Source organism: Microcebus murinus, chromosome 13 (assembly GCF_040939455.1).
Source record: "Microcebus murinus isolate Inina chromosome 13, M.murinus_Inina_mat1.0, whole genome shotgun sequence".
Lineage (NCBI taxonomy): Eukaryota > Metazoa > Chordata > Mammalia > Primates > Cheirogaleidae > Microcebus > Microcebus murinus.
Genome location: NC_134116.1, coordinates 50,423,641 through 50,446,343, shown reverse-complemented (window position 1 = coordinate 50,446,343; position 22,703 = coordinate 50,423,641). Strand labels below are relative to the sequence as shown.

Below are 22,703 nucleotides of genomic sequence, written 5' to 3'. Positions count from 1 at the left end.
AGGACTATTGAGGTGCCTATCAGACATGCATGTAGTAATGTTTAATAGGTGGTAGGACTGAAGAGTAAGCTTTGGAATAGATACATGCAGTCGAGAGTTATAAGCATATAATTGATATTTAAAATCATGAGGTCAAATGAGATCACCAAAAGAATGAGTATTGATAGAGAATAGAAAAGGGTAAGATATGAATTCTGTAGAATTTCAACCTTAGAGGTTAGATGGAAGAAGTTGAACCAGCCAACCTGTGACCAGTAACACAGGATAAAAATAAGAAATTGCAGAAAATATATCATGGAGGAAGGGATTTAAACTTATTAAAGGCAGATGAAAAGTTATATATGATGAGGACAGAGAATTAATAGAGAATCAAGGAGGTCATTTATTTCCTCCACATTCTTCTTAACATATATAGGGTGGTAAGATAAAATATATGGTTTAAGATAAAGTATAACTGCAGAAACCAGTTTGTGAGTTGATGTGGCAAAAATCTGTGCAAGTTCTTTAATAATATCAGTTTTTTTAGTAAAGTAGTAAGAAGGTCAACAGTGACAATGGGGGAGAAGGTGTTGGAGGCTTGAGAAGTGAGGAGAACGTGATAGTGATCTAGAAGATTGGGAATATGAATGGGCTAGAGAAATATAGTAAGATTGCTAGTTGGCAGCATTAAGGGCCAGCTAGAGTTTCTTAGTCATGATGACCTCATGGATGCTTGATTCACATAATATGAACAAGACGATGTAGCTCACACAACACTGGTTACCTTGTGGGTAATGTTTAAGTTGTGATGGTTCCAGGTATTTATATTTTTAGTGAGTAACAACTGTTTTATAGCAGTGAAAAGCAATTCTGAAAAAGCTATTTATCCTATTCCTTAATCCATTAAACTGGAAAGAAAATAATAAGGAAATGCATCCAGAAGATGGGACTATTTCACTGGCACCAAAAGAAAAAGCACTTTTGGAGTTACGGAATGTAAATTCCGGAAATATATTAAATTTGGAACAGGTCAGGCTCCAGACCTTTCAGGTAACTATGTTCTAGTATGTTAACCAAAATAGTAATTGCCATCTGTTATTGAGTGTTTGCCATGTGCCAGTTACTGAGATAATCACTTTATATCAATGATTTCATTTAATCCTCACAATATCCCAGTGAGGTATGTTTTCTCATCCTTGTTTTAAGGATGGAAAACCTGAGACTCAGTGGAATGTTGAACTTAAATGACTTGCCTGAGGTTAGGAGCTAGTAAATGGCTGAGCCAAGATTAGTCCCAGTGTTGTCTAGCTCCAAAGCCTGTGTTCTTAACTATGCTACATTGCCTCCCAGTCTAAGAAATTTTGTATCACATTAATATAAACACATTTTTATAGTTATACAAATAATGACTATGAGGACATTTCGAATATATATTTTTGCTGGGATTCTATAAACCAAAAATTGAATGAATCCAGTAATGAGTCTTTTCTTTGGTCTTTCAATTTTGATTTGAATTAAATTTAAATATTGTGGTATATCAGCTATCTAATAGAGATACTAAATGTCTTATCCATTAATGCCTGTCTAACATCATTTTTCTATTTTTCAGGTTCTGCTTTATATTTTCATCTGATTTAAAATAATTTCTCAGCGATTTTTTTTACTGCAATCACTTTAAAATGCATTTTAAAATACTAGTCATTATCTCTCAAAAAATCAGGTTTTACCTCCTGTATTAATCTATTAGAACTATAAAAATATTATGTAACCAGATGTTTAATTTGATATTGTATAAGTAACAATGGTGGGATGTTTTTAGTCAAGGATTTGTATCTTTCCAAATCAACATTTTTTTGTGTTCTAGTCTTTTCACAATAGCTTTGAAAAAATAAAAATGAGATCAAATCAAATTTTCAAATTTAATTATATATTTAGTTATTCAAATAAGACAGACAAAATAAGAAATGTGGACTTAAAGCATTTATATGTAATTGGTAAGAAATGACATATTATTAATAAGTGATTAATATAAATAATGTTAGTAATGAGAGTTTTAATCTGTTTAAATTTGTATTTTTTGTTTACTTTTTAAGATTATGGGCTATTACTGGACCATGGACATAATTTAACTGATTTTTAGGTTTAGTCCCTTGCTAAGGATAACTTTGGTAGCTAGATTTAGAACCCAGGACACACCTGTCAAGTATTTTAACCCAGAGTCATTTTGGCAACTAATCTCCATAATGGTTGTATTTTATTTTTTTCTATATTTTTGTGCACTTAAATTTATTTTGATGACTTGTGTTGGAGAGACTTAAAAGTTATAATCATGTATTTTTTTTATTGTTTGGCCTGGGCTTGTGAAAAGAAGAGATTTTGGCCAGTAGATATTTGTGCTGTTTATAAGTTCACATTTCATTTTTTCATGTAAAACATAATTAAGGAACTTATAATTCAGTTTTGCTAGATGCGTTTAGCCATAACTTAGTTTTTAGGGCTATTTTTGAATTCTGTTTACTTACATATCTTTTATGTTTCTCTTATTTAAAGACCAAGACATTTGGAGGAGGTGGTGGTGGTGCTAGAAGTAATCTCAATATGAGTGCTGCTGGTAATCGAAATAGGGAAGTTTTACCAAAAGAAAAGTCAACCAAATCAGAGGGGAAACATGAAGGTGTTTATAGAGAACTGGTAAGGCTAAAGAATCAACCACAAAGTTAATGTATTCTTCCTTTAATAGTCTCAATGATCCTTTTATTTTTTTTCTCACAACCACTACTCGCTTTGTTCAGTGTATTATGTATAGATGTTAGAACTCTAAGGTGGCTTTTGTTAGAGATTACAATTAACTCATGAAAAATTTGGATTGTTTGAAAAATAATTTACTTAAAACTTCTATTTCACCTAAATTACTAATATCTGAATAATGTCTTTGGCATGGATTAATAAAAAGCCATCAAAAGTTGATGCATCAAAAACATACAGTTTTCTGCCTTTCTCCCGTCTCCCCACATCTTGTCTCAAATTTTCTCTAAAGTGATTTTGTTTTGTTTTCTGTTGCTCTCTGGGAAGAATATATTGAAACAAGCACATGTATATTATGTACTCAATTGCAAAATATACCTGAATTTTTTTTTTTTTTATGACATAGTCTTGCTCTGTCACCTGAGCTAGAGTGCCATGGCATCAGCCTCGTTCGCAACCCCAACTCCTGGGCTCAAACAATCTTCCTGCCTCAGCCTCCTGAGTAGCTGGGACTATAGGCATGCACTACCACACCCGGCTAATTTTTTCTATTTTTAGTAGAGACGGGGTTTTGCCCTTGCACAGGCTGGTCTCGAACTGCTGACCTCAAGCAATCCTCCTGCCTTGGCCTCCCAGAGTGCTAAGATTACAGGCGTGAGCCACCATACCCAGCTAGAATTTTTAAGATAAATGAGAAGAATCAAAGTTATTTCTGATATGCCACAGTGTCCTCAGATCTCAGGGAGTTGGCAAGAATTCATTTTCCTCTGCCTTTAGAAGTTGAATGACTTTGGTTGATTTTGTCTGTAGGATACAGAATACCTAAGACTAGCTTAAACCATGGCGGTTTACTATCTCATATGAAAAGAAGCCCAGAGGACGATGGTTACAAAGGTTGAAAAATTCAATATTAGAGATTTCTGTGGGTATCTCCATGATTTCCTTGCTTTCTCCTCAGAATTACAGGATTCTCTACAAGCTAAATTTTCACAGAAAAAGTTCAAGGCAGAAAAGAAAGGGGGAAATTTTTCTGGGTGTAGGTATATTTTATCACAGAAGAAAATTTTTTCTCAAATCTCTAGGAAGTTTTTGTTTCTGTCATATTGGCGAGAATTAGGCCACATACCTACTTCTATATCAATCATTGGTAAAGGGGAATAGGTTTATAACTATGGGCCAGGCTATCTCTTCCTTGAAGAGGCCATCTCATTTTTTTAAAATTAAATTTAAATAGCAATGGAGAGTGGATACAGTGAGCTGAAAAAGGGATAGTCCCTAACTCAAGAAGATTCTAAATTAAGAACACTTCTCTGGGGATGTCTTGACAAAAAACACCAGAGGTTAGCAGATTGGGGGTGCTGTAAAGATTAAAAATATGTGAAGGAAATGACATCACAAAGATAGTGGAGTAGAAAGCTCTAGGAGTCAGCCCCTCCACCAAAGCAACTATTGAGCTGTGAAGCAACTATTTTAGAACTTCAGGCCTAGTCAAATACTTGTAGCATCCATGGTAATGAATGATGAAGAAAGATGCAGGTCATTGGCTGACCACAAAGATGATAGAACAAAGATTCTGTGATCACACATCACTAAGAATATATTTCTTGCAAAAAAAAGTTTAGAAAAGTCACTAGACATATTGATGTTTGTAGACTTTGTCAAGCAACAACAGCAATACTTGGGGAGGAGGAGGAATCTGATTTCCAGTTACCAAATTACAGTATTCAGAATGTCCAGTTCTCAACAAAAAATTGAAAAGCATACAAACAGGAAAGTTTGTCCCATTCAAAGGAAACAAATCTATAGAAACCATCTGTGAAGAAGCCCAGCCATGGAACTTCCTAGACAGTGACTTTAACTATCTTGGATATGCTCAAAGGTCTGAAGAAAACCATTCACAAAGAACTAAAGGAAACCAGGAGAACACTGTATGAACAGTAGGAAATATCAATAAAGAGAAATTATAAAAAGAAACCAAATAGACATTCTGGAGCTAAAAGGTACAGTGGGGGAAATTAAAAATTTCAGTAAATGGGTTCAACAGCAGATAGACTTGTAATCTTACAGAAGAAAGAATCAGCAAACTTGAAGATAGGGTAATTGAAATTACCCGGTCTGAATGGTAATAAGAGAAAAGAGTGAAGAAAAGTGAACAGAGCTTAAGGGACCTATGTGATACCATCAAAGGTACCAATATATGTATTATTGGATTCCTAGTGGGAAAAAGAGACAGAGAAAGGGGCAGAAAAAATATTTGAAAAAATAATGGTCCCAAATCCCAACTTTGATGAAAGACATGAATCTGTAAACCCAAGAAACCTAGTGAATTCCAAGTAGGATAAACTCAAGATTCAGATCAAGACACATTTTATAAGTAAATTATTTTAAGAGAAATCTTGAAAACATTAAGAAGTGTCTCATCAAGTACAAGGGATCTTCAGTAAGAGTAACAGCCAATTTCTTACATGAAACTATGGAAGTCAGAAGGTAGTGGAATGATATATTCAGAGTACTGAAGGAAATATTAAAAAAATATAAGGATATATTCAAAGTACTGAAGAAAAGAAAGCTCAACCAAGAATTCTGTATCTGACAGAAATATGGCCTCTTTTTAATTTGATAACCTCTGTGGACACTATTTCCAAATAAGGCCATATTCTGAGATACTGGGTGGGGGTTAGGACTTGAACAAATCTTTTTGTGGACATAAGGATGGGCCCTAATCCAATATGACTGGTCTCCGTGTTAAAAGGGGTAATTTGAACACAAAGATGGACACATACAGAGGTAAGATGACTTGAAGACACCCAGGGAGAAGATGGCCATGTGACTGGACTGATGCATCTACGTGATAAGGATTGCCAGCAAAAAAGAGAAGCTAGAAGAGTCAAGGAAGAATTCTCCCCTGGAACCATTAGAGATAGCTTGGCCTTGCTAATACCTGTGATTGGGCGTTTGGTTAACTGCAAATCAGGTCAACGGGAAAGGTAGAATAAGTTATACCAAGAAGCAGATTGCATATTAATGGATCATTTAAAGTATTTTTTGGTCAAGTTCTACATATGGGACAATATTCTTAATTACATATTTCTTTGGAAGACGATTTGGAGAAGGAAGGTTTCATTACCATGTTCAGATTAATTTTTGAATAAGAAAGGTAAAAATAATAGTTTTGATGTCCAGCTATTTTTTCCTTTACTTTAGCATATCTATAGCAAGGATGGTAAGTAGATTTTCTCTCAACTCTGATCTGTTGGTAATAGCTACTGTGTTTAGAGGGATTCTGTGACACGGGGCTTGGAAAAAAGTACTGTGCTTTTATCAGTGTCTACACGGACATCACAATGGGTGTCTGCAACTTGCATGCCATGCGTAGGCTAATTTAAAGCATCTATCCATGTTAACGCTTAGATGTACAAAAGGTAAAGTTATGTTTTCCTTGGCTGGCTTTGGTTCAAGAAATTTCTTTATGGGATAGGTTTATGCCAATTAAGTGGTTTGTGAATTTACTCAGGTCTAGATTTTTCAAGATTTGGATTCTGGCACATATAAAGTAGACTTTCCTATTTGGAGTACAGCTGTCAAAGCTTCATAGATAGTATCGCTAATGAATATAGAGTAGAATACTGAAGCAATGGAGAGTAAAAAAACCCCAGAACTACTGAGTGGTACCATTTTGTAAGCTTCAATTTATACTTTGCATTTTTGGAGAGGTGCTGTGTAAATTACATTTTCTTTCTAGGATGGAGAAATATCAACATTTTTCTATTTTTTTACCGTGAAAAATTTTCATTAGGTAGTTTTCACTGTTGATATTATTTTCTAACATATCATAAAATTTTATTTTTTGTTTTGCATTTACAATGATACTTGTGAAGTCAGAGAGTGTTCAAGGCATACAACTCCACATATCATAGAGATTCTTCCTTGACTATTGGTGTGAAAAAAACAGCAAGTGAATGTTGTATTAGTATAATATTTTCTTTCCATGAGTATGAGATGTAGTTTTTAGTTAAAAGACAGTGACTATTTAAAAACTTATACCTTGCTTTATTTGTGGGCTGTCAGAATAGGTTTTTTCTCTATTCCTTACAGGTTGATGAGAAGGCTCTGAAGCACATAACAGAAATGGGCTTCAGTAAGGAAGCATCGAGGCAAGCTCTTATGGATAATGGCAACAACTTAGAAGCGGCATTAAATGTACTTCTTAACAGCAATAAACAGAAACCTGTTATGGGTCCACCTCTGAGAGGTATAATTTATTAAATAATGTGCCAGATAATATTGCTTGCTTTTCAGTGGAATGTATGTTATTGACAGAGGCTGGATTTTATTGCTGTGAGCGCTATAAGTTATTATTAACATTGTGGTAAATGGAAGGAATGCCAGTTTGGAAACTGTGGAGACATTTGCAGGTTATTCTCGGTTTCATTGTTTTCATCTTTATATAAACTGGGTCTAATAATGCCCTATTTAATAGGGTTGTTATAAGGAATAGAGAAAATATGATATAAAGTGACTAGTTCTGATAATTATTTCTAGAATTGTGCCACTTGTATAAATGACTTGTAAACTTTTTAAAATTAATGAGAATATAACTTTTACTTGGTCATCTTTGTCTTTCTTCTTCTTTCTTCTTCCTTCTTTCTTCTTCCTTTTTTTCTTAAGAGATGAGGTCTATTTTGTAGAGATGTTGCCAAAGCTTGTCTTGAACTCCTGGGTTCAAGCAATCCTCCTGCCTCAGCCTCTTGATTGATTGGGACTATAGGTGTGCACCACTGCATCTGGCTCACAGTTTTTCTTTAATCATTGAATGGTCAAATGTGTTATGTGATTTTTCAAGTCTTAGTCCCATGTTCTTTATTAAAAAGTCTGTAATTAAGCAGAAATTTTGTAAAAATGATTTTTTCCTTAAAAGATAATATATATGAACAAATTCAAATTTCTGAATAGATCATTTAGAGGATTAAAGGAACTATTTAATATAATCATTCAAAAACTTCTGCTGGGTGCAGTGGCCCATCTCTGTAGTCCCAGCTACTTGGGAGGAGGCTGAGGTGGGAGGATCACTTGAGCCTAGGAATTAAAGGCTGCAATGCACAATGATCATGCCTATGAATAGCCACTACACTCCACCGTGGGTGACATAGCAAAACCTTGTCTCTTTAAAAAACAAACAAAACAAAACTTTTTTGTTATAAAAGGTATAGACTATACAGAAAAACATGAAAAGAAATGGAAAACAAAATCCTACTTAAGATGTTATAATGATTGCTGATTATATTTTAATGTATTTCCTCCTTTTGTTTTTGCATATACAATAAATATATTTCTTGCTTTTAAATCTTAAGGTAGAGGAAAAGGCAGAGGGCGAGTAAGATCTGAAGATGAAGAGGACCTGGGAAATGCAAGGCCATCAGCACCAAGCACATTATTTGATTTCTTGGAATCTAAAATGGGAAATTTGAGTGTGGAAGGTAGGCTAACTGAAAGTAGATTTCTTTTTTCTTTTTCTTTCTTTTTTGTAGATTTCTTTTAAAAAGACAAAACTTTATTTGGAATTGTACAAAAAAGGTTTAATAAAGCAACTGATAGTATGAACCTATATTCTAGGTGTCTGTTTATAAATTTATTTAATTTTTATTTTTTTGAGACAGAGTCTCTCTCTGTTGCCCTGGCTAGAATGCTATGGCATCAGCCCAACAACCTTACAGCAACCTTAAACTCCTGGGCTTGAGCAATCCTTCTGCCTCAGCCTCCCGAGTAGCTGGGACTGGAGGCATGTGCCACCATGCCTGGCTAATTTTTTTCTATTTGTAGTAGAGATGGGGTCTCACTCTTGCTCAGGCTGGTCTCAACTCCTGAGCTCAAGCAATTCTCCTGCCTCAGCCTCCCAGAGTGCTAGAATTACAGGTGTGAGCTGTGGCTCCCAGCCTATAAATTTATTAAATTACGAATTTCCTGTTTGACAAAAGCACAGAAGAAAATTTTAATTGTTATTCTGAAAACATAAATGGCAGTTTATATATAACTTATTTTGATTGTGAAACTGGTCTGACTCTTCATTCTTCGCATATTACATCTTATATAAAAATGTTCATACAGTGAGTGAATACGCTTTCACAGTGTGATGTATTTTTTCTCTTTTATTTCATCATATTATTGTATTTTTTAATATATACATTAGTGACTAACAAATATTGACAAAAGAAATAAGTATATTAAATATGTAGCTTTTTTCTAAGCATATAATATGGTGAATAGTTTTTAAAATAGTAAATTTTTAAAATATGATCTAGAAGGTTAAGGAAATATACTTTCAAATTCAGCTTTCTCTTTCATATGTATTTTGAATCCAACCAAATAAGCTCAGAGGTAAAATGCTTTTATAACAAATTTGAAATGTCCAAATTTCATGAAAATGGGAGCCTATGTGTCGTTTGCTACAAAGCCGTGAAAGGATTTTTGATGTGAGAGCAATGAAGTTTATTTTGGTGTTTTAAGAAAATAATTTCTGAGTGCAAGATAGAAAATGGAGTAAAATGGAATTGAGATTGAAGTCAGACCCCAATTGTATGCATTGTGAGGGATTATTCATTCTATAAATGAAGCGTTTTATTTAATATTTGTTTGTAATAGATCTATGTTAAGTGGTTGGGATACAAAGTGTAATAAAATACTTCATTCAAAAAATTCAGAGAAATAGATTGATTTTGTAGCTCTTGTCCCAGAGAAACTTACTAGTTTATGAGACAGAACAAACTACAAACAAAAGGGACATAAGAATGGTTATGAAAAAGAATTTCATTATTTACTTAGTATAAACCAAAACAATACTAACAAAACGTAAGGGCTTAGCAGAAGTTTTGAATATAGTAATCAGATGTGATCTGATGTATTTGTAACCTCTAATAATATTTAGTCCTCTATTTCAAAGTTTTATTGCCAAAATAAGACCAACTAGTTGTTTTGAATGGCTGGGGAATACTTTAATCAGGTAGACTTGAAAACACTTCTTGAGTTGCTGTTTCATTGTTTAAATGTTTGCCTAATCAGGAGCTAATTCCTTCAGTGGTAGCTTTTCTGACTCTAAACTTTCTTTGATGATGCAGAAGAGAGAGATAATAACACATAAATACAAATAGACAATAAATTAATAAGTATACAGATGGAAGATTTTTATGCTTATAGATGTTTTTTATATTCTCTTGGTTTTGTCTTTATGGGTTCAATGAAGGTAACAGGACTGAAGGGAAAACTTGGTGTGTGGTTGCCCTCAGGTAGCTTTTGCAGATATAATCTGTTACTTTTTCTCTTGTTAACTAACTCACACTACTAAGTGCTGGTATTCTTAGTTAAGCTGGGGCTCATAGTAAAATAAATCAATAAATAAAACAGTGAGGTAAGTCACTGAATTGTTTTTTCAGCTCATTTTAAGATTTCATGTTTTTTTTTTAAATTGAAGTTAAATGCCAGAATAAACTTTTACTTTTATAAAATTGAATCTCCACTTTGGTCTTTCCACAGAATTTGGCTATTGTTCTATAAATCTTGTTTTCCTCAAATTAACTCTTCAATGATGGGAGAAAATGTTGGACATTTTTCTAAGGAAAATCTAGAAAGCTTTCCAGGATAGAGTCTCTGTAATGTTCAACGGTTAAATGCCTTATGGACAGCTAATGAAGAGAGTTATGATCTTATAATTTTATTTATGTTCATATCATCAGGATCATTATTTGGGTCTGTAACATACCCAAATTTATATAAAGGAGTAATTTTGGCCAGGGACAATGGGTCATGCCTATAATCCCAGTACTTTGCAAGGCAGAGGTAGGAGGATTGCTTGAGACCAGGAGTTTGAGACCAGCCTGGGCAACATAACAAGATCCTGTCTCTATAAAAAAATTTTAAAAAGCTAGCTGGGTATGGCAGTGTGTGCTTGTAATTCTAGCAACATGGAAGGCTGAGACAGAAGGATCGCTTGAGCCCAGGAGTTTGAGGTTGCAGTGAGCTGTGATTGTGCCACTGCACTCCAGCCTGGACAACAGAATGAGACCCTGTCTCTAAAGGAAAAAATGAAAAAGTAATTGTGATTCAGATATGTGTATATTTAGAATTTTAAAAATTTTTGTTTCTAATGTAGTTCAATAGTCAAACCTTTCCTTTAGGTTTTGTATCAGCATAAGCTGTCTGAGGATTTTGTTTAGTTTTAGTAGTCAAAATTTAGAAGTCAAAATTTAGCTGAGTAAGGCTTGGCCTGTTATGGACTCATTATGTCATATCGGATTCTGTGTACAGTAATTTGTCAGGCATGTTTTTTAAAAAAATACATCCCTTAAGGATGAGATTCTTTCTGAAAAATTTAGTGTGGGTTAGTAACACACTTTCCTATCACATTATGTAATTTTCTCTAAAAGAGCAAAAGGTGCTGCCATTTCTTTGTTCTGATTTTTAAAAATTCCATTAGAAGTAATTGCTCATCACATCTACTTTATTTATGTTCTGGAAAAAAATGAGGTGGGGTTACATTGTTTTTTGTTACTGAAAGAAGGGGACAAGGTGCTGGAGTAGGTAAATACCACTGATTCTACCCGTGAACTCACAACTCTGGTATTTACTAGTTGTATGTCTTTGGGCAAGCTACATAACTGATAAACCTTAATTTCTTCATCAGGAAATGGGGAAATAATAACAGCACCTATTATAGGGTTATAGGGGTTTTGGGAAGATCAAATTAGATAATGCATATAAAGTGCTAAGCACAGTGTTTGGCAAATATGCTTCCATATATATGGCAGTTCATCCCAGCATCTTCATTGTGATTAGCAACAGCAGAGGCAACAACATCCTCCACTCATCATCTATCATCTCCACTCCCTCTGCTCTTCTTCACTAGAACCTTTCACTATTTGCAGAACTTTATCATCTCATCTTCCATATTGCTGTCAGTGACCTTTCAAAACACAAATTTTATCCTACAACCCACTTGCTTAAAATGCTCTATTGACTTTTCTATTGGTGGGATAATATTCAGACTATACTGCATATACTATTTTTATGGTGTTTCATTACTCCATTTTCTTTGGATTTTGTGAGAATTAGTATTTATCTTGGTTAACAGGACTACATAATTTTAAATGTGTATAATATTCAAATATAAATAATATATTTAGACATTAGCAGACATAAAGATAATGCTAATGGTCAATGGGTAGTTCACACCAAGTTGCAGGTCTTTGTGTTTGTAAGAAGTATCTTTTTGTTTTATTTTCTTATAATCAAATTTCAAGTTACTGTACATAGTTTGGCTTGTAAACATACACCTTGAATTTTGACGACTGAAAAATAAGGACCACACAAAGGAAATGTGATATAATGGTAATAGCCTAATTGGAAAGGCAAAGGAAACTAGGTCAAGAAGAGTGAGAGAATATACATGTGTTAGGCTACATGTTCTAGTGAAGGCTTTCCTCAAGAAAAGGATCACTCTTATCTGTCATGGGATTAGTGAAAAAAAAAAAGAAAGGAACCACCCACGTGTTGGCTATTTTGTATCTTTACATCTAATTGTATAAAACAGCATTACTCTGCATTTTTATTGAAATTGGTGGTAAGATGCGTATTTGGAAGCCAGGGATAAATGCTTGCTATGTGAATAAAGTCATAAGCTTTAGCACAAGAGAAGACAGAAGGAATGGGTGGCTATCTACTTACTACCTGTCACTTTCTCTTTATTGCTGCCCATTCCTATGACCTTCCTGGCCTTTGACTTTTTCTTCTTATAAGGGTAATTCCTTTCTACTATTCCATTCTTTTTTTTTTTTTTTAACACAGATTTACCCCCAAATTTCTAGATGGTACTTTAAGGTTAACTTGAATTAATTATTTTCAATTCTGTTTGTGGACAACTTGTTACCTTTAATAGTGAAGAGTCTATGACAATAAGTACCACTTATTGTCAGGTTCATGAACAAGTACACATTAAGTACTGAAATTGAGAGTGTTTAGAAACTCCTTTAGCAATTTGACACTGTCTCAACATCTGTTAATGTTAATTTTACAAGAGCTAATTAGAAATTAAAACACGCACCAACAGCTACAATAAAAATTTTGGTCTTTCACTACAGTTAAGTTTGAAATGCTGAAATGCTCTGGTTTGTGTTGTTATGACATATTGTAGTCTGTGTATTTATAAGCATTCTGACAGCATGGCACCTGACATTTTCCTTTTGCCAGGGGACCTAGGAAGGACTCCTGACTTAGTCTTGATGGGGTTTGGGGAAGAAGCACCTCCCAGAAAAAAATGAAATCTAAGCTAAGATCTTAGGAGAAGCTATGGGAAAGTTGCCTGGGACACGTTCGGGCACTGTGCAGGCGCGGATGTGTGCGTGATCATAATAAATTGAAAGAATAAGACTTATCACTTTCACCAGAAAACAAAGCTGTGTTAAAGGGTGACTGTTAGTAACTGATACAGCAAAGGCAAAACTGGCTAGAAAAGCCCTCTGAAGAGGATACTGTAGAATATCTTTAGAGGTGGAAGAGAAATTAAAATTCATCCAATTGAGCTAACACATTTTTGGTATGAAATTTGTGATATAACCATATTCCTGTAGTTTGTTTATAGAGCTAAGTTTTTAGTATCTGAAACCCCCTTTAAAAAAATGGAGAAATAAGCCAATTAAAAAAATGGGAGAATAAAACATAAGAACACTGCTATTATAAATGAACAAACCATGAGAAATCTGAGAAGCAATGCCACATACTCCAACAATACAAGAGATGCCCCTGTCTAGCCATGCTCAACTTGCTTGCAGAGTCCAAGCTGGTCCTTACAAAAAAAAACCAAAAAAACCCAAACTTGAGTATCATAAATATGTTTATTTTGAGCTTAGTCATTAATTTAATGTGTCATAGCTATGAAAGAATTTAATAAGAATAGGAAAACAACTGTATATGAGGGCTGTCCAGAAGGTATCTAGCCATTGTTAATATAATGAGAATGGTTACATGGCTCGATGATGCTTTCTGAACAGGCCTAGTGTATATGAATAATTACAAAAATATAATTGAAATAAAAATGCCTTACCAGCTAAAAACTAATGTTAATTCTTGTGGCCAGTTTTTTCTTGGGATTTGGTGTTTTTATTTGGTGTAATAGACATTAATTTTGGGCCACTGGCATATAAAATAAAATAATTAATGGCAATTATGTTTTTATTTAGAATTTACCTTCATGAAGCAGATTTCTAGACCACGACCTTCGTATGTGTTGTTCCTTCTTCTCAGCCTACTCTTCCCTACTTTTATTGCATTTCTTCTCATTCTTTAGGGCTCAGCTGAAGCACTACTTCTTCAGAGTTCTCTCCCCTCATTGGTGTACCCCTCACTGCTCCCAGTTTTATCATAACGGTCCATTTCCTTCATAGATGTTATTACAGTTTAAAGCTACATTATTTGTTCTGTTTTGTCATCTGCCTCTTCTCATTATAACTAAAGCAGCACAGGATAGAGGGGAATGAGTTTTACCTACTGCTTCATACATAGTGATTAGGACAGTGTCACTGTCCTAGTATGCATGACACTGTTAGTAGTCAGTGTAGCTATAATGAGCAACTGAATGAACGAAAGAGGTAAGTAGCATTATATCAATTTTATAAAGTTACGTAGCTGCTCAGTGGTAGGACTGGAATTTAATTCCAGTGGTCAGTTCTATTCCAAAGACCCTATATGGACCCACAAATGAGAAAGCAATTTTACATATATTTTCAAATTGAATCTTTACTATAATCCCGTGATAACAATCATTATCTATACTTTACAGATGAGGAAATGAGGATTCTTTGTGACTTTGTCAAAGACATCACTAGGAAGCAGGAAAAACAATTTATTTGGTCTAGAGCTCAGTGTTCTCTGAAGCAAATCACAGATGGCTTTTCATAAGCTTACCTTTTTGTGTGTTATGCAGTCTTTTTCTGTAATCATTTGAACTCAATCTAAATCTACTCCAATGTGCTTTGATACAAACCTTTTTTACAGAAGGCAAAAATAGAAGAGTACATTTTCTATTTCATTGTTGCACCTTTAAGCATGTGTAATGGTGTTAAACAGGTAGCAATTTTGAACTTGGAGGCTTGTGCCATTCCCATTGTTTTCAGTAATTCTGTCTTTCTTTCAGCCACCTATTTCTCTGATTCTGTAGTAGCTAAGCACTGGAGAAAACAATGCTGAGTAAAACTCAGACCTCACCCTCAGCTTGGTTACTATACTATTTAAAGTAGCCTTCATTAAAAGAAAACATGCAGTATTGAAATGAATGAGATAACATCTATTCATTGACTTCAAAAGATACCTGAGATACTGTTAATTTAAAAAGTAGGCCGGGTTCAACCTGAGCTCCCTCATGTAATCCCAGCTCTTTGGGAGGCTGAGGTGGGAGGATTGTCTGAGGCCAGGAGATCAAGGTTGCAGTGAGCTTTGATTGTGTCACTGTACTTCAACCTGGGCATCAAAGTTAGACCCTGTCTCTAAAAAAAATAAAAATAAAAAATACATTGCAGCCCATGAGATGTAGCATTAGTTTCCTTTTTTGTTGTTAAAAAAATTAAATGTGCATAGGTTTGTATGTATGAATTATATAAAAAAGAATAACCTCTGAAACTGTTGGTAATGACTGGAGACAGAAGGTGTAACTTTCATTCTATACATGTTTTTAATGAGAGAATTATGTGTGATTTTTTAACTTTTAAAATATTTATTAGGATTTTTAATGTAGAAAAATTTTAAAGGGTGTACATAAGATTTTTATTTGGAGAATGTTTATAGTAAGTGTAAAACAGAATTAGAGTATGATTTTGATTTTCTGATGTATCTAAATTTTCTATATAATATGGCTTTTATAATATGACAATAAAGAAGTTTTTATTAAAGCATTCTTCCTGCTATGCTTTCAATAAGAATAAAACAAAAAATCTAAAGCAAGGTAAGGATCCTAACTAAAAGTGGGGGTTGGTGATAATGGGAATGTGTAAATAGGGAAACATCTTGTTTGATTATTGGGTTTTTTTCCTGATGTCATTAAGTTCATTTGCATAACTGTAATACTACTAACAGTCATAATAATAATGGTAGAGTTAACATTTACTGAATTGCTTATTGAAGCCAGATACTGTTCTAAGTATTTTACATATATTAGTTTATCCTCTGAGGTATGCTCTATTATTACCCCGATCTTAAAGACAAGGCTCAGAAAACTTAAATATTTTACCCCTATTTCATAGGTTACAAAATGGTAGTAATAAATGGCAGATCAATCATATAAACCTATATGGTTCCTCTCCAGAGGTTGTACCCTACACACTCTGCTATCCTAAGTGCTAGTTTGTGAGCTTCTAAATACTGGTCCAATTGTCAATAAGGCTTTTAGTTTTTCTGCATTAATGGAAAGAGATTATTAATTTTAGGTTAGGATTTTGACACTCCTAGTATCCAAATTTACTTTTCAGCCCATCAGGGATGGTGAAAGAACTTTTGTGATTTCTGCATCCTATGAAAAATGAACAGATGCTGGTGATAAAATTGTAACTAACATGTTGTTGCTTATATTCTGTTTTTTTCCCTCTGGGCAAGCATCTTGGCATAATGGAAAAATGATGGGCTTTAGCTTCAGCTAGATTTCAGTTTAATTCTGGCTTCAGTATTTTCTAGTGCAAGCCTATGGCTAAGGCACATTACTTTGTTTCTTCACTTGTTTAAGGATGATAATATTGCCCTTTCAGATTGGTTATGAGGATTACATGAAATAATGTAGGTAAAAGACCTTTAATGTAGAGTCAGGCATATAGTAAGATCTTAATAAATATTCAGTCACTTCTTCAGGTAGGTGTCTTAGAATTGAGTTGAGGATTACTCTTGGGAAACATTCTACCTCTTTTTTTTTTTTTTTTTTTTTTTACTATAAAGTGCAGTTATAACTGCTGCTGGATAATGAATATTCTGTGAAAAAATATTATTTAATAATATTTTAAGTTGCCTGATTAATTCAGCACATTCTTATATACAGACTGAAATGATTTGTGACAGTTAATAAATTTATTCATAATGATTCTGCATTTCAAATCATGGTGACATAAGACATTATAATCACTTATCTTGTAAATATATATTTTGAAACTCATGATCTGGTATTATAGGAACATTTTATCTCAAGTCATACTATTACTCATGTAGCATTCTTTGATTAGTTTTCTCATATGAGCTTTTATCACCTTGATCTGGTCAGTGTTTTCACAGTTTTATCTATTTTGTAATATATTTTTATATTATTTTTGCTAATCTTATTGTCTGCTATTTAATATTAAATGTTACCAATTTCTATTAATGCTTTTTCCCCATCTTTTCCCTTTGGGTCATTTAAAAAAAGGTAATGGATTTTGCTCTGTTGCTTGTACAGAAAAATATCATGGTATATTTATTATTAGAGTGATTATAGACCTGGCCTGTGGTGCTAATTGGTATCTTATATAGTTTGGAATCATGTTGCTTTCTCAAAAAGGGTGGCAGAGAGCAACTAGATTCTGGCTGGGGAACTGAGGAGCTGTCTTTCCAATTGATTAGTTTATTTAAAATCCTCTTTCCCATAATTTAATAATTGAGCATTATCTATTATTTATCCAATAGATTAGCTCAGTTTCAAAATATTTATTTTATATATGACTTTATTACTTAACCACCTACGATAAAAGGTATTGGGTTTAAGGAAATCTGAGAATGAGGAAACATTTAAGGACCTCCATGAAAGGGAGCTGCTTTTATTCTCTAATAATGTCTGGAACAAATGCCAATTACATGCCTTCACTGAAAGTGCTCGTTTGTGTCCTGATTATGGTCACTACTATTCTTGCTTTCCTGAATCTTTACTCCTGGACAATAAACAATGCCAGTAGAAACTAAAGGTGGCCATTTTTCTTCTCTCTAAAGAAAAATTTAATATTGACTACAGTTAAAATAAAACATTTGTGTTATGTTTATAAGGCAGATATTCTTGGGAAGAAAGTGATTTTTTAAAAGATGCCTCTTTAAATGGTCTTAGCTAATGTTTGAAGTCTTGCATATTTGAAAAATCTTTATTCAGTCAGTGAGAGGTTTGATATAGAATTCTATATAGAAAATAATTTTCCCTTTTGAAGGTATTTAAAGCCTATTAGATTGGCTTCTGTCTTCCATTGGTTCTGTTGAGAAGTTGTTTTTTGTTTATTGTTTTATTTGGTACCATTTTTGAATCTTGCTCTTTAGTTTGTGACCTGTTTTGTCACTCAGGAACCTTTAAAGATATCTCTTTATTCCTGTTGTTTTAAACAATTTACATGATATCTTTTTGCCTCCAGTGACTTGGAAATGCATGGGGACAGTTTTGGTAGTCAAAGTAACTGGAGTTGCTGGGGGAAGGTACTTTTTGGCATTTAGTGTATAGAAGTCAATAAGATTAATTTTCTTGCAATGCAGGGAACCCAGTCTCATCCAAAATGTCAATAATGCCTCTCTTTGGAAATGTTGTGACCCTGGGGAAATAAAAGAATAATTATGACCTGCATGTTGATTATAGTATATGACAAGAGAAACAAGACATGTATACCAAAGACCAATCAATATGTTTGTATAATAATGTTATAGACATGCTATTTCAAATAATGAGGGAAGAAAGTATAAGTGATATAGTATAAACTTAAATAGAATGAAAATCACACAGCCTTTAAAATTATTTATAAATATATATTTACCATGTTACTGCTTTTGCTTTTAAGTTGGACATTATATGCACTATTATTCCTAGTAATGTTTTTGACACTTTTTTCTATATTTCCATTTTTGACACTTTTTTTCTGTATTTCCAAGTAGTACCTACTCTTAATTACTTTGACGGATCAAGAAAATTATTGACCCTTTTCTATAGTAGGGCATCTATTTGTAATACAAACATGTAACAATTCCAGATCGAGAAAGATTTGAGAAGGAACATTTTTTAAAGGCCAGAATGTGACTAATAATGATAACTGTACACTTCTAAATTAGAATGGGATTCAGAAAGGAGCAAGGGTTGTACTTGTGCAGTTTCATAGCAGTTTCTGGGTTAGCAATTTGCAATTCTATTTCATCAGTGTTTTGGGAAATGAATTATCAGAATAGCATATACAGATAGCCATATTATAACAATGCAAACATTCAGGGACAAAGACAAATGGCTTTTGATTGTCCATTCCTTCATGATTCATATTATGGTTTACTAATGTGGCTAATTAGAAAAGTATGCATTAGAAATATAAGACTCTGAGGAAGCACAGAGGGATTAAGATAATGAGATGGGAAGATGGGGGAAAATTTTAAAATAGTAGTTCAATAATTTTGTATTAAAAGAATTTTTAAGCATTTTTAAATAATGAAATATTAATGCAGAGTCTTCATTTTAATTGTGTGTATAATATACTTTTACCTTTCAGAACCTAAGTCACAGCCCCAGCAGCTTCATCAGGGACAACATAGATTGTCAAATACAGATCAAAATGGAGTAAAAGAAAATAATCAACCAAGACATCTTCCTAGAAATGATAGCAGGCAGCCAAGAAATGAAAAACCTCCTCGTTTTCAAAGAGACTCCCAATATTCAAAGTCAATTTTAGAGGGCAGCGGATTACCTAGAAATAGAGGTTCTGAGAGACCGAATACTTGTTCAGGATCTGAAGTATGGGCTGAAGAGAGAGTCAAGTGTGATAGACCATATTCTAGATATGACAGAACTAAAGATACTTCTTATCCTTTAGGTTCTCAGCACAATGATGGTTCTTTTAGGAAAAGAGATAACTCTATGCAAAGCAGATCAGGAAAAGGTCCATCCTATGCAGAGGCAAAAGAAAGTCCACTTCCTCAAGAATCCATAGATTATAATAATCAAAAACGTGGAAAAAGAGAAAACCAAACAGCTAATCCTGATCATTTTTATGATAGGAAATCACGAACAATAAGTAATGAAGCTTTCAGTGGTATAAAAATTGAAAAACATTTTAATGTAAATACCGATTGCCTGAATCCCGTTCGAAGTAATAGCTTCATTGGTGTTCCAAATGGAGAGACAGAAATGCCTCTGAGAGGAAAACGAGTAGGACCTATTAAGCCAGCAGGACCCCTCACAGCTATACCCTATGATGATAAAATATTTTATAATAGTGGGCCCAAAAGAAGATCTGGGCCAATTAAGCCAGAAAAAGTACTAGAATCATCTATTCCTATGGAGTATGCAAAAATGTGGAAGCCTGGAGATGAATGTTTTGCACTTTATTGGGAAGACAACAAGGTATGGATACTTTAAAGCTACTTTGTACTAATATTAATAAATGTAACATTCTAATAGGACTTTTATAGAAAACCATTACTTTGGGACTATGAGTTTTTTTTACAGCTGTACCTTTGAACATATTTATAGATACAAATTTTATATAAATTTAGATGAATGTAAGTTTTATATAATTTATAGAAGATAGATAAAATATTTAATATGTTTTATGGATGCTTACAGAGAATGTGTCCCATAAGATTTGCTTTGGTTAGGTTTGGTTTTAGCTTACATATCAGAAAAGTATTGTAAAAGTGATTAAGTGAAGTTGAACTTTATTTCGCGTATCAGCTGAATTGCAAATGTTTGATTTTCTTTCTGGTAAAATTGTACTGATACACAAGGAAGAACATCGGCTGAATGGCACAAAATGAAATTCTGTAGGTCTCTATTTAAACAAAACATATACATTCAGCCTACTTTTTAACAATAATTAAGAGAATATAAGTTAATTATTTACCTTATACTAAATCATTTAATAATTATTAAGCCAATAATTTAAACGTTTTTAGTTCTACATTATATGCTGGCTAAAAGGAAAAGAGGAAAATTGTAGGGGAAAGACAGAAGGAAAACCAGAGAATGAGGGCTAAAAGGAATATAGAGGATCAAATAAGAGCCTGGCTGAAAGGCAGAAGACCAGCACAGTGGCAGCAGGAAGGAGAAAAGGACAGAGGGGGCACCCTCAGAGAAAAAGGCCTTTGCCCATGGTTTTCCCTCTGCCCAACACGCTCTTCTACCAGCTACTCTTTTCATCCTTGACGGTTTGACTCAAACATTACTTCCCTAGAAGAAGCCTCCTTTGACCTGTTACATCCTTCTACCTACATTATTCACTTTCTCAATCAGTGCCTTGTTCACTTTTTAAATCTTATCATAATTTGTAAATGTGTTTGGTTTTGGTTCCTGGATTGGTATCTCTTTCCCCTTAAGTTCCTTGAGGACTGGACTAAATCTGTCTAGTTTTCTTCTGCAGTCCTTCTTCTCCCACAGTATAGGTATTTCATAACTATTTGTTGACTCTTAATTAGTTAATTTTGGAGGGGACACTTATATATGAATAAGGTAGAGGAGTGAGGGGATTGGAAATATTAGCAAGGTAATGAAAACAGAAATAAAGGAGTTAGAGTGAAGAATCAGGTCAAAGAGGACAAATATTTGAAATAAATATTTCATAGGTAGACTAGTTTTAGTTGATAAGGTAAAGATGAGTCCATGAGCGTGTGTGGCTAAAGGGAATGATGAAAGTAAAGGTAACTGAAGATTTCAAGGAACTGAAATTCAGATTAGGGAATTTGGACAGATCCTTTATAAAGTTGCTATAGGACTTGGAATCAGGACCCAGGCTCTGTTGTGTTCAGTGAAGGATGAAGTTATAAGCAGGACATTAGGCATTGCCTGATAATAGAACAAGGAGGAGCACAGGGTTATACAGCCGGATGGCATGGGCATTTAAGATTTTTGTATGAATGTGGGATAATATTTGTGGACAAGTAGCATATGTAGCTGTCGATGCTAGAAGGAGAGGAGGAGACAGCACTATGTATCTTTACTTTTTTTCTGGAAAACCAAAGCCTTCCCAGGAATACCCAGCAGGCTTTTATTTAAATCTCATTGGTTGGAACTATTTCACATGGCTACTCTCTGGCTAATCAGGGAGGCTTAGAAAGCAAAGGCAGGTGCTTTCCACTATCTAGACTCACAACTCATACCACTTACTTTCCAGAATTCAGGAATTATTTGATTTGGGTGGTGGGGGATTCATTATATTTAGCTATCCCTCTGTCATTGTAGAGGAAAGAAAAATTGAAGTAGTTGGAAATCAGTGTTTACCGAGCCAACAGTGTCTACCATAGAGGGAATGGCCACTATTTCAGATGTTTCTGTGAAAGGTTAAGAATGAGGATGAAAAAGTGTTTTCTGTATTGGACAATGTGGGGTTGTTAGTGGTCTTGACATGAGCAGAAGTAAGAGATTGGAATTCAAATTCAATAATGTTTGAAAGCCTTGGTAAACAACTTCGGCTTTCCATTGAAATCTCACGGGTATTGTGCCCTGAGTAGTAAAGGGCAAAACTAAAACAGACAACTCTTACAAAGCCAAAACAAACTTTTTAAAGGATCAAGGATATCTGTGTGTATTCTGCCTACTAAATATATATGTATTTACACACATATATATACATATACATACCAATGTGTGTGTGTGTATGTGTGTGTGTATATATATATATGTAAAAAATATATATATATGTAAAATCCTCTTTTTAGGAAAAATAACATCTTCTAAAACCTCTTCAATATTTTATCTGCAGTGTTTGGCCTCCTGTAAAAAGTTATGAGCCAGGGTTAATAAAACAGAGAGAGTGAGTGAGTGAGTGAGTGAGTGAATGAATGAGTAAATATGAATGATTGACCAAAAACAAATAAAGCAGCAGAGAAAAATAATAGGCCTATAGGGATTCAGATAATTGGATTTGACAGACAAGTTCCTTCAACAAATATTGAGTATTCAACAAGTCATAATCGAGTAACTGCTGAGTGCCAGGTGCTTGGGATATATCAGATAGTTCTGGTTTTTCTATTACCCAGAT

At 33.9% G+C, this 22,703-nt stretch overlaps 1 protein-coding gene across 5 annotated transcripts in view; it reads left to right on the top strand.

Annotated features, from left to right (window-relative positions):
- The window catches only part of TDRD3 (tudor domain containing 3), a 131,925-nt gene that overhangs the window by 73,695 nt on the left and 35,527 nt on the right, over positions 1-22,703 (top strand). For all 5 annotated transcript variants that reach the window (XR_012922440.1, XR_012922441.1, XM_012749784.3 and 2 more), the window contains 4 exons: positions 2,530-2,670; positions 6,820-6,976; positions 8,076-8,201; positions 19,221-20,071. Coding sequence is in view for 3 of the 5 variants with exons in the window: in XM_012749784.3 (XP_012605238.1) it covers positions 2,530-2,670; positions 6,820-6,976; positions 8,076-8,201; positions 19,221-20,071 (1,275 nt within the window). In the remaining 2 variants the exon portion in view is untranslated. The remainder of the gene's footprint in view (positions 1-2,529; positions 2,671-6,819; positions 6,977-8,075; positions 8,202-19,220; positions 20,072-22,703) is intronic.